General features: G+C 41.9%; 1 protein-coding gene, 1 long non-coding RNA gene and 3 other non-coding genes across 7 annotated transcripts; 4 read left to right on the forward strand and 1 right to left on the reverse strand.

Annotated features, from left to right (window-relative positions):
• The first annotated feature begins 324 nt into the window (after positions 1 to 324).
• Positions 325 to 2,124, forward strand: LOC125020366. The gene is made up of 6 exons (XR_007114195.1): positions 325 to 424; positions 893 to 954; positions 1,211 to 1,264; positions 1,434 to 1,484; positions 1,719 to 1,778; positions 1,947 to 2,124. It is a non-coding gene; the product is annotated as an uncharacterized LOC125020366 (long non-coding RNA).
• LOC125020642 lies at positions 993 to 1,130 on the forward strand. The gene has a single exon (XR_007114242.1). It is a non-coding gene; the product is annotated as a small nucleolar RNA SNORA16B/SNORA16A family (small nucleolar RNA).
• On the forward strand, positions 1,520 to 1,651 carry LOC125020635. The gene has a single exon (XR_007114235.1). It is a non-coding gene; the product is annotated as a small nucleolar RNA SNORA44 (small nucleolar RNA).
• LOC125020643 lies at positions 1,813 to 1,886 on the forward strand. The gene has a single exon (XR_007114243.1). It is a non-coding gene; the product is annotated as a small nucleolar RNA SNORD99 (small nucleolar RNA).
• On the reverse strand, positions 2,121 to 10,212 carry ctps1a (CTP synthase 1a). Of its 3 annotated transcripts, none has more exons than XM_047605690.1 (18): positions 10,029 to 10,212; positions 8,485 to 8,666; positions 8,223 to 8,393; positions 8,030 to 8,130; positions 7,419 to 7,535; positions 6,772 to 6,855; positions 5,973 to 6,053; positions 5,736 to 5,887; positions 5,506 to 5,638; positions 4,364 to 4,452; positions 4,172 to 4,266; positions 3,998 to 4,060; positions 3,251 to 3,294; positions 3,074 to 3,170; positions 2,941 to 2,996; positions 2,767 to 2,863; positions 2,543 to 2,687; positions 2,121 to 2,470 (listed from the first exon to the last, which is right to left on the reverse strand). In XM_047605690.1, exons 2-18 carry the CDS (start codon positions 8,651 to 8,653, stop codon positions 2,386 to 2,388), a joined length of 1,779 nt encoding a protein of 592 aa, XP_047461646.1. In that variant the 5' UTR covers positions 8,654 to 8,666; positions 10,029 to 10,212; the 3' UTR covers positions 2,121 to 2,385. The 3 variants fall into 3 exon arrangements, with proteins under 3 accessions (XP_047461646.1, XP_047461644.1, XP_047461645.1); XM_047605688.1 differs by lacking the exon at positions 10,029 to 10,212 and adding an exon at positions 9,481 to 9,649; XM_047605689.1 differs by lacking the exon at positions 10,029 to 10,212 and adding an exon at positions 9,430 to 9,455.
• Between the last annotated feature and the right edge of the window lie 1,829 nt (positions 10,213 to 12,041).

Below are 12,041 nucleotides of genomic sequence, written 5' to 3' on the forward strand. Positions count from 1 at the left end.
CATTCCTTTCACTGAAATACAGTCCCACTTTTGTGTTGCTGCAGTGAGTAGCTGGTAGTTTATTCATATTTATCATTATAAACCTTGTCAACACAAGGAGCAGAGATGGATTAGAGTGCTAGACTAAGATAAAACACATATTCTACCTCTGTCTACACACATTCACTCCAAATATCACGACTTAAAGCTATTTTCTACCTTCACCTGCACATTTGAAGTTTCAGCATCTTCTTTAAGGACACTGCCTCGGCTTAACCCCCCCCCCCCAAAAAAAATCGTCATGCACATGCACCACGTGAGGTATGCGGGCCAATCAGCGGACAGCAGCTAGACTGAGCACGTATATATAATGGCAGCAGGAACCTCATCGGTCTCTCTTCCACTCCAGTCTGCCACGAGGAGCCAAGTAGAAAATGCACTATAGGTAAGGCCTCAGTTCAATTAATATAGAAGACATGCATCTCTAAACAAGGCTTTTGTTTGCTAATATAATTCATTTTAAAAGGGAAGTGTACACTAGTATTTAAATGCATTAATGAGACCTGTTGTTCTAAACGAGCTAGCGGGGAGCTTAGTGATCGCTCCTGCTAGTGTATGTGCTGCAGACATGCGAGCTGAAGTTACGTTTTCTTAGCGTGAGACTATGTTATTACGTGTATATGCTACCGGAGCTTTCTATACAGTTAATAATTTTTGAAATGACGCCTAGTTTACTAAGCTAAGGCCTGGCTGTAGCTTAAGTTAGCATAATTAGCTTGGGCGCTAATATGTGGGAACCACGTGGCTAGCTTGGTTAACCCATTGCCCAGTATCCACATCATATACCATGCTCATTATTCACCTTTATATTGATTCGGAGTGGATCATGACTTTGTCTTTTCCTCTGTTACAGGCTCAAGTGCATGATGACTCGGACTAGCTTCTTCCAACCATTGGTATCTCTCCGGGATGCAGGTACAGTCCATTTTTCTCTTCGCCTTCTCGTAGCTGTTACAGGCTCCTATCGAAGCCGTTTGTGCTCTTAATGTAGCAGCGAACGGTCAACAGGAAGCCGAGATGAAGACTTTCACCGACGGTCGCTGTTCAGTTTGAAAATAACTGCTCCAGCAACATTTAGGGGAAGGACATTTGGACTAGATGACTCCATTAATCATGATTAAACCTACGAGAGCAATTACCATAATGTTGAACTGCCTTTCTGTGTTCGCAGGTGTTGGGTGACGCTGAAGATGTGAAGGGAAACTGACCATAAAATAACATGCAGGTAAATTGTCAAGTCATGGCTTTAATTCAGAAAATCCCGGCTGTGATGACAAACTTGCCCTCACTGACAGTCCTGATTGAGACATTTTGTGTACCTGAGCCACATTTTCTAATTGTTACAGAAAGTTGCGATGGATTCAGAAACTAACTTTTTTGTTGTTGTTCTTTAGGGGACTGCCATGCCTGAGGATAGTTGCTGGATGAAGACGTCCTAAATCCAGGTAGATTTTGCTCCTCAGAGTTCCTGACTCTTCTGCAGCATGCTATCCTAAGGACCTGGGCTTGTGTTGTAGCTCGTGGTTCTCCAAGTGCATGCAAGAAAATGGGGTGGTCTTTGACTGTTGTGGCCTGTCTTTGCCATCAGCAGCCACTCAACTGTCCTACAGACTTCCCGATGGATAGCAAATGACATTAACATACACACTACACATCTAATAACCTATCGTTTCTTCTAGGCGTCTGTGCAGCTCCAGGGTGATGTCGCTGTTCTGTTTACCTGGAGGCTTATTTAGAAGGTATGTTTTGAAATGTGTGTAAAAGAATGATTGCCTTGATCAGTGATGACCACTTTACATAATGAGGACTGTTGGATGACTCTTGCGGATATGGGACTGAGATCAAGACTTGCAGAATGTCTCCTGCAAATGTTGCTGGTTTGTGCTAATTTGGTCTTTAATTTTCAGGTCCAGTGCCATGTTGAGGGGTCGCCTACCTGGTCTGGATGAAGAGTACTGTTGCAACATTTGACTCTTGCCCTGAAGCTGGAACGTGGCCTGGTTGTGTTGGCTTCAAAGTAGATCTGTAAAACTCAGCATTTCTGTACACTTGAGACTGAATACAATAAAAGACTAAAGAACAATATTTGGAATTTCTTTATTGTGTTCCATAAATTGTAAGCTGCAGAGTTGTAACACCATGTGGTTGTACGTATTTACAATAAGGCCACAATTGTGCATGCGGACAGCTTGGTATTATTACCAAGAAATAAGTTAAGCAGCAGGTTCATGTAGCACTATAGCTAAAAAGGGCAAGTTTAGACTCAAAGTAGACAAACTGGGACATGAAAAATGTATTTCAGTTTACAAGTGACAATTCAGACTACACAAGTTACAAACATGCAAGTCACTCATTTGAAATTGAAGGTAGTTTCAGTTCTGATATCTCAGAGTCCGGGGTGCTGCTGCCACTCCGATCACTGTACGTGTCCCTGAAAGCGAGAAACCAGTAAGTGGGTGTGCATACTTGAAGTGCTGGGTGAGTCGATTTGTGCTCTGTTTACCGTGGAGACAGACGACACCCCTTCTGTAAGTAACTATGCAGCTTTCCTGCGGCAGCTAGCAGCAAACCGAGGTAGGGGGGCGATGGATTGATGGGCCGGGAGGTGAACTCAGGGTGGTACTGCACTCCAACAAAATATGGATGATCTGAAAATGAAAAGAGTCAGTATAGGGAATATTGTAGAAAATGGTTGACTTTTAAAGTAACTAATTTATAATGTCTTACCATCCAGCTCTATGACTTCCATTCTCTCTCCTTCAACATCCTGACCCACAAAGCGGAAGCCCTTCTCTTCAAAGTGACTCTTCAGCTCAGGGTTAACCTGCACAGCAACACTCAGTAAAAAATACACTCTGATGTGTGTAGATATTTAAATAAAGATGAAGGGAGTCGACATACCTCAAAGCGATGTCTGTGCCTTTCATCCACATAGTCTACGTCTCCGTAAAGCTTGCCTGGAAATTTATAAACAGCTGTAAGGACGGGGTGACAATCAACATCTGGATCAGAATGAACTGAAAGCTTTTCTTACGCAAGACGCTGCTGGTGCTTTTAAAAATGGTCCGTCTCTTCCCTAGCCTCATGGTTCCACCCATCTGCCCGGGGTTGTGTTCTGGCATATCAATCACCTGCAACAATCAAGTTTAACATCTTTAATGTTGTACATGGTGTAGTTTACGCAGTAAATTGAATATTTTAGAAAACTTGCCACAGGATGCTTCGATTCTGGGTCAAATTCAGTCGAGTTGGCATCTAAGAATGAAGAAAGAAAAACAAAAAAGGACCAGTGTTAGAATGAATTGCTCATTTGAGCCACACTGTTCAGCCTTATATAGACACTTGGTGAGAGAGTGAATAGAGAAAAAAAAAAAAAAAACACTTAAAATCAGAGCAACAAAGTATGTGAGATTTAACCTTAACTGTTCGTCCTTTAAAGTTATTTCACCGTCAACATATTTGACAACAGGTGAAAAAATGGACTTTAAACAGCATGCGTCTCAAATGGCAGCCCCTTTGTTGTAAACAAATTTAACTCCACAGCTCTCAGATGTGGAAGCTGGTTTCTAGCCTAGTTGAGCACAAGATAAACCACATTCATAAAGAGATGAGGACGAGAAGTGTTTCTGTGATTAAATCAGTCAGAATCATAAAGTCGTGAGTGAAAAAAAATGTTGATTATTGTAGGAGAGGAAGCTGATAGCTGCAGAGATTCGGTCAGAGCTGTGTGGATTATTTTACACTGAAACTGCACTAATAAATGTCCATATGTTCATAGCTGTGTAAAGGATATTGCTGACATTTGTCGGGTTCTGCGTGTAGAGTTTCAGTTTGGGAAGAGGCAGATATATTTTTTTGTTGAAAGATGACCTCAGCCTCACTGTTACTTGGACGCCAACTCCAAAGACTTTCCTTAATACACAAGAACAACACATGAGAGAGTAGAGCACAGTATTACCTGTCCAGTTGAGCACGTTCCTGGCATATTCACAAACAGCCAGCTGCATGCCAAGACACACCCCTGCAGAAAGGAGAACACCTCTGATGCTGATATTTGTTTACGTGAACGGTTACGAGAAAAAAAATAAATGAAAATGGGGAAAACGGAGTGTGATCATGTGTTATCCTGTACCTAGGAAGGGTTTCTTCTGTTTCCTGGCCCAGTTGATGGCGTGAATCTTTCCCTCGGTTCCCCTTACACCAAAACCTCCTGGAACCAGGATGCCACTGAAGACAGTGGAAGAAAGTGGGGAAAAAAATGTTGACAAAGCTGGCCTTTTAACATACAGGCTCTATCAGGTAAGAACGTGTGTGTAGAACTCACTTAGCGCCACAAAGTTTCTGCCATGCTTCGTGGTATTTCACTGGATCCTCCTGCAGAGTGCTGGGCTCCAAATTCGCTGAGTCTATATACTGAGATAAAGAGACGTACGCAATTTAGACCAGAGGCAACGTGAGGAAAATTAAAGAGGACAAGTAAAGGTCCTGAACCTCATCATGACTAAGGTGCTGTGTATACTGTAATAAAGTGGTCATGAAATCAGCATCTGTATGTCCAGTCAAGAAAGTATAAGTGAATAATATTTCAGATATTGTCAGTTTTTGAGGTGAACTGGGTGTAATTTTGTTCTTTTTAGTAAAATAAGTGTTACATTAAAAAAGAGCTTAGAGAAGTTGAGAGTGGGCATGCTTTATGGTGTCAGGTACATGTCATATGGATGTTAGGAGCACAAGATATGCTCATGAGCATTATACATTTCAGACATGCAGATACTAACTGGCATTCACACAATGTCATAAACAAACAGCTGTGTGAGAGAGAAACAATGTCTTCTGATCCCATCAGAACCTGATGAAAGCTGTTTGACAGTCAGGTAAAGAGGAGCTAATATTCTACGTGTAGCGTACCCTTAAACATGTAAAGATCTGTTTTAGGTGTGCCTTATTTAAGGCTGCTGAAAAACTCACTTGCTAGTTTATGATTAGGTACACTACTAGGAATTAATGCAGTCCTGCACTGACTCCTTCTTCACGATGAGCAGTTGATGTTGAAACAGCGTCAGAAATTTCATAATTCAGTTGGATAATTATTTTGGAAGATGTAGTTTGTGATGCGGTTAATCCTTCTGTTATTTATCCTAGCACTCTGATTAAAATTAGATTGTCAAAATGATAGGAACAGGTGGTGGTTAACACCTCACAGCATGAACAAACACTCCTGCTGGCCCTGGGGCCTTTGTGTGCAGAGTTTGCATGTTCAGCCTGTGTCGGTTTTCTCCAGGTGTTCCAGCTCCCTCCCACAGTCCAAAGACAGATATGTCAGGCTTCATGGTGATTCTAAATTGGCTGCTGGGAGTGTGAATGTGTCATTTTGTGTTAACCCTGTGATAAACTGGTGACCTGTCCAGGGTGTACCCCAGAAAAGGAATGAATGAAAATAAGGAATACAGTACATTGTGTACGTACCAGGACCTCCAACTTGTGGCTGATGGCCAGTGCAGAGTGCTCCAGAGCCTTTATAACGGAAGCATAGGAGTCGGAGAACTTGGTGTACTTTCCCACCAGCGCTATAGAGCAGTGCTCCAGCAGTCTGTCTGACCTGTGAGGATTATTTGACCACACAGAAAAGAAAATGAAATCAATGGTAACATTATCCCCCTCCATTTAGTTCTATAATCTGACTGCTGCTGACCCACCTGTCAGACATCTCCTTCCACTTGGTCAGCATTTTCCTGGGTTTGGCCTCTATGGGCATATTGAGCCGTCTGCTCAGGAAGCTCACCACGCCCTGGTCCTCCAGCAGCAGCGGTACTCTGTAGATGGACGACACGTCGTGCACGCAGATGACCTGGAGCCAGACGGGACAGGTGAGTCAGTCGACAGCTGTGAGGTAGAATCAGGGGCTCTGCTTCGCCAACGTGCGCTTCACCTACCTGTTCAGGCTCTACGTGACAGAACATGGAGATCTTTTCTTTGACAGAGTTGTCCAGGGCAGTTGAACACCGGCACATGATCTGTCAGCAAAGAGGAGAGAGTCACATTTAGGAGGAAACTGACTCTTTAGAGCGACTTAACAGCAAAACACAACAGAAGATTAAATAAGCATTGTACCGACAACCATAACGCATTTATATAAAGCATGTGTCATACTGTGTGAAGTGCCCTTTAATAAATCGCAATCTATCTGCACTAGTGATGCATCGTTACCAATACCGTTATCAGGTATTGGTCCTTTGGTCAGAAAAAGATATGCTAACATCAGATAACACGACTGACAGACAAATAACATTTCATGATATGAAGCACCTCTTATTAATGGCTGTACAAGCCAAAGGAGACATTTTCACCGATCAGTCTATAACTCTACAGATGCTGTAGTTGACTGAATGAAACTCTGCATAAAATCTGAAATGCAAGCAGACGTCTGCCTTAAGGCTTTCAGTGGAGACGGTCCTGCTATATTGATCCAGCTGAGGCTGCTTCATGAGACTCTGATGCTGAACAAGGAACCTCAGGTTCTTGTGATTAAGGGGCTAAAGGTTCATGCACCCATAGGAACAGACGTATACTAAACTATCAACCTCAGGGATGTATGAATCAATATTAGATCATTCAGAAGGAGATGGGCTCGGATTCTTTAAACTCAGCCGGACTTGTTAAATATAAACAGATGATCAGGCTGATCACAAATGGTGCCTGGAACATACCCACGTGTAAATGCAATAGACTCACCAGGTCAGGAGACAGACCCAGTCCTCTCAGCTCTCTGACACTGTTCTGTGTTGGTTTGGTCTTCTGCTCTCCTGTTGCACTTGGCTGTAAATGCAGAGAACATAATGGCACATAAACAAAGTATACAGATCCTGATAGAGTCGGCTTCAGTCAGTGAAAGTTTCACATCCATCGTGCAACAAGACAAAAACCTGCTCGCCTGCCAATTTAGGAGGACTGTTTTTGGAGAAGTTACTGTGCAAATGTCTTTGCTTAACCCTCTCCTCTATTACAATCAAAGGTGGGAAAGTGATGTGAAAGTGTCTTGTAGAATTATTCTGTAGTAGATGGCAATATTTTCTATCTCACACAATGGTAACCGAGCCTGTTAGATGAGGAGATGCAGGTTACAGTTAGCCAGTTTGTTTTACTGTGCCCTGCTATATACTTCTGCCATGTGCCGCATAAACTATTACAGTTATTGCCTGACAGACTGTTTTGGTGCCATCAGACGTCTCTTACCTGTAGAATTAAACATTCGCTGTTTTGACCAGTAACTAAACATATTGCCAAATGAAATAAAATGATTGAGACTGTGACTTAAATAGAACAAAGAGTTCAGATTCCATCAGGGCAACCAGTGACTTCTGAAGGAGTTGTTGTCTTACCTGTGGTATCAGACTGACGTGGATGTTGCAGAAGTTCTCTCTCTTCACTTTAAACTGGAACTGCCTGAAAGCCTCGATGAAAGGCATACTCTCTATGTCTCCGACAGTGCCTCCTAGCTGTAAACACACAAACATCGATCATGGCAGCGTGTGCCACAACAGGCTATTGACACAGCATATAACGTTGCACAATAGAACAGTAACTGGGAACCATTTAGCAGAGCAAATCATAAATTGTTAGGTGGAATTCCCCCCGAGGATGAATGAAGTCTTTTTCTATTCTATTAGTTGTTTTTTTTTTGTTTGTTTGTTTGTTTGTTTTTTTTAAAAAGAAAGAAGAAATGTATTGGTATTGGCCGATACTAAACCTCGGATATCGGAAGTGAGAAATATGGATCGGTGCATCCCTCATTTCTCCATTAGTGGAGAACAACATCGCTAGTGTGAGTTTACTTGCATGAGAAGTAATTTCTGCCTTATTGATTTAACATCTCAACACTAAATAATTTAAAGATTTTTAGTTTTTGCAAATCAATTTTGGAACAGCAGAAGATGTGTAATCTATACACGAGTTTCCCTTTCTGCACCCTGACATCGACCACACATCTCACCTCTATAACACAGACTTGAGGTTCTACATCATCGTCGTCCACTGGCACCTTGGCCTGTTTCACCACCCATTCCTGGATGGCATCCGTGATGTGTGGCACCACTGAAAGAGTGACAAGCATCAAATCATGGTAAGTTAATTACTCATCTTCAACGTGACACCCCATTTTACACTGACAAGAGCAGTGAGTTTACCCTGTACAGTCTTTCCCAGGTAATCTCCCCTCCTCTCCTTGTTGATGACAGACTGATAGATCTTGCCAGTGGTCAGGTTGTTATCTTTCGTGAGTCGGATGTCGAGGAAGCGCTCGTAATTCCCCAGATCCAAGTCCACCTCGCCCCCGTCGTCAAGCACAAACACTTCACCTGGACAGAGGGAGCGAAGAACAATCATACCGCGTAGATAACATCTGCTAGCAAACAGGCTCATTTACACTCGTGACTACCATGGACGTACCATGCTCATAGGGTGAAAAGGTGCCTGCGTCTATGTTTATATAAGGGTCGATCTTGATTGCAGTTACATGCAAACCGCATGATTTGAGGATCGTGCCCACGCTGCTCGCGATGATGCCCTTGCCAATGCCTGAGATGACTCCTCCGGTTACCAGGATGTACTTCATCATTGCGCTCTGGTATCTGGGAAAACAGGTGTCAGTAGACTATTAAAAGTATTCAGGTTAAAAGCCATCATCACTTTTCTACAGTGCTTTGGAAAGTTGTTTAACTTCATTGTTTCTGAGAATCTCAGCCACACACTGAATAACTAGACAGAACATCACACATGTTTAAGAACTGATGCAGACAAGGTCAGCTGACTAGATATTTCAGCTATATTTTGTTGTCTTTATTACTAGCCTATCAAACTCAACTGGCTGATGAAGGCCATGGCATGTGGCTGAAAGCTCTAAGACATATTTGTTAGGTGGACACCTAATTAAAAAAAAAAAAAAAGATATGTATATCATTACATACATTCTAATAATGGCATCTAGCATAATATCCCGGGTATTATGTTGCACCTCAGAGTGCATGTAAATCAAATGCACTTATTAATAAAACAAAAGTTCAATGATTTTCTATACGTCTGTCGAAAGGGAAGATTACAATTTATTTTTTAATCCACTAAAGGCCACAGTATCGCCAGAAGATTATCGCCAGAGAAATGTGCTACTTGGCCAACCAAAACAATGGCTGAACACCCATGTCCTTGTACAACGTGTACCCTCGGGAAGCTAATTTTTCGGACGTAACGGAGACGCAAATAACCGCACAATATTTAATTTAAACGACCGTTATTTGAAATAGCGTGAAACGGAGCGCGTTGACGTTTTTAAAATCCTTGTCAAAACACCGATTTGCCCGTACAAATAAACCGTGAACATTTGAAGCGCTCGCTCACATGCTCGGCATAGCTCACACGGGTGGGGAATTACAGACTCCGCCAACTGACCGACTGCGACGAAGAGAACCGGACGCGCCGCCCGCCGAGGCGGCACACGATGCACTGCGAACGAAGCCAACCAGACCTAGAGGCGATGCCGCCAGGGCAGTTAGCTTTAAGCCAAGGGTTAATATCATTGGAATACATATGGTTAGGGGCACAAAGTTAAAGGCTTCATATGTGTTGGTTTTTATTAAGCTGTCGCTTTAATTACGTTTCTTTACCCCCAGAGGAATGCTAATGTTCCAATTCTAACAAGCTAGCCAACTTACACGTGCTACACCCGGCGTTGCTTTCAAAATAAAAGCAGGTTAAGCGATTTAACTAATTTAATACGAGTAGCGTGGTGATATATGAATCACTGTGGCCGTCTACGGTGATACCGTGTAACGCTGCTCATAAATAAGCAATCACTACCTTACAACGCACTACAAAGTACTTTCACTGTAACTCCATTTAGATTTTTTTTGACAGGAAGCCAGGGTTATGGCGCGGACCTTGCTGTGTGTGCTAACTAGCCAACCGACTCCTAAATCAGTATCGAATTTCCAACTCACCAAAATATCCTTCAAGCAGGGGGTCCCCAAAACAAAAAACGCCAACCACAGAAAGTGTTCACTAGAGAGGTTCTTTCAGAGAAGGAAACGTCGAGGCAAATATTTACGTGTGTGCTATCGTTCTTCTCTACAGACCCCAACTTGGCGCCACACGTGTACAAAGCACGATTGTGGCTGCTGGGGATGTGCGTATCGATACAGAAATGTCGATACCAGGGGTCTTTTTTTTTTAGAACCGATCTTCATTTTAAAATGTCGATACCAAGTTCGCTTTGACAAGAAATGTTAATAAATCCATGACACAGAATCTGTTCTCCCATCCCAATCAGTTCTAAGAAAGTAAAAAACATGATTGTACACCTTAGACAGACCTCTACGATGGAAGCCCTTCAGAGAGACCGGCTATATCCAGGTATATAGTGAAAATACATCACAGTGGCCATCATATACGTGTACACATTTATCATGTCAGCATGCTGTTGTCTCTTAAAAACATATAAATGTGGAATGATACAGACTTTAGAATGTGACCTTTATTGTCAAAGTTCAAGTTGTGTAACCTGAAGACCACTCTGTCTGGTCCAAAATGAAGTATATCAAAGTCACTGTTCCTATTTTTATTTTTGTTTGAGAGAGATCTTTTAAATATGATTGCTCAGATTTTGAGTTTACTTGTTGATTTGATTGTCTTTAATTGCTCTGATTAAAGGGACCTGATATTTGTTAACTTGTTTAAGTCTTAGAGGTGTAAAATATAATTTTCATAATTACATTCACAAATGTTCATTGAAGTCATCATTTTCATATACACAAGTAGATGTCTAAAAGTATCGATATCGGGATATTAGCCTTGGTATGACTTGGTATCGGGTAGAAAGGAAAATGGTGGTTTCGCACATGGTGCAGCATCACTCACTCCACTTATGACAACACTGCGCTGCCTTCATATACGCCTCGGAAACGGCATTGACGGTTTCAGTCTGCTTAAGTCCTATAATCATAAAGCCTTTCTGTAATGCATTTCAGTAAAGACTGTGTGTAGTATTACCATGATCATTACATCAGTTCAGTTTCAGTTCCACTCAGTAAGGGGTGGATGTTAAGCCAAGTCTGGCAACTTCTCAGCCAGACCAGACCTCAAGATCCTCTAAAGCAGCAGAAAAGCCGAAGTAAAGGATCACTGGTATTCTACACCCCCTTTCTTGTGGGGTCTGGTCTGGAACTTTTTGTTTCATCAAACGATTCTAATTGTTGGGTCAATGAATCAATAAACCAATAGAAAACTGCATATTAATTGATTGTTTACTCTATAAAATGTTGAGAAAGAGCTCACTGATAAAGCCAAGTGAATATTGGTGTCTGTTTTTTGTTGTTGTTGGTGTTTGTTGTTGTTGAAGGGTTGTCCAAACACCAAAGGGGACGAGTTTACTGTGACAGGAAACAGCAAATACTCATATTTAAGAAGGTGCTTCTATTCTAAAAGACAACTTCGGCAGTACATCAGTAAACCAAACTATTTGTCATTAATCATCTCAGCTCTACTTGTCAACATCGTTGTAGCTGTCTTTGGGCTCAGTTATTGCGGGGTTATTTGTTATGTTTTTTGATTGTTTTGTGTGCCTCAGGGTCACTCTGCATGTGTTTTTTAGTTGTTTAGTTGGTCATTTTGTAATGTGGGGTTGTTTCTTGTGCTTTGGACCTCACTTCTGTCTCTTTGAGGACATGTTTCTTTGCGGTTGTAGTGCGTGTCTGGGGGCGTCTTTGTGTCAGTTTTGAGTAATGTTGTATGGTTTACAGTGTTTTTTCTATCTCATTTGCTTTGACTCTGTTGTGTGAGCCCTTGAGGTCACACCCTCTCACAAGTACTTATTTATCTTTGTGGTCAATCTGCATCCGTTTCTTGAATTCTGTGTGTGTGTGTGTGCCTCTTTTAAGTCATTTTTGTCTGTTTTGTCACTGTTGTGTATCTTTAAAGTCTATTTGAGTGGTTCTGTTTTGTTTTATATCTCTCTG

Source organism: Mugil cephalus, chromosome 14, assembly GCF_022458985.1.
Source record: "Mugil cephalus isolate CIBA_MC_2020 chromosome 14, CIBA_Mcephalus_1.1, whole genome shotgun sequence".
Lineage (NCBI taxonomy): Eukaryota > Metazoa > Chordata > Actinopteri > Mugiliformes > Mugilidae > Mugil > Mugil cephalus.

Coding starts and splice junctions, on each gene's coding strand:
- ctps1a (XM_047605688.1), bottom strand. CDS start 9,608: ATGATATTAACCCTTGGCTTAAAGCTAACTGCCCTGGCGGCATCGCCT. Junction 8,394..8,484: donor CTTTTCACCCTATGAGCATG/GTACGTCCATGG, acceptor CCCTCTGTCCAG/GTGAAGTGTTTGTGCTTGAC. Junction 3,295..3,997: donor GAACGTGCTCAACTGGACAG/GTAATACTGTGC, acceptor CTTCATTCTTAG/ATGCCAACTCGACTGAATTT.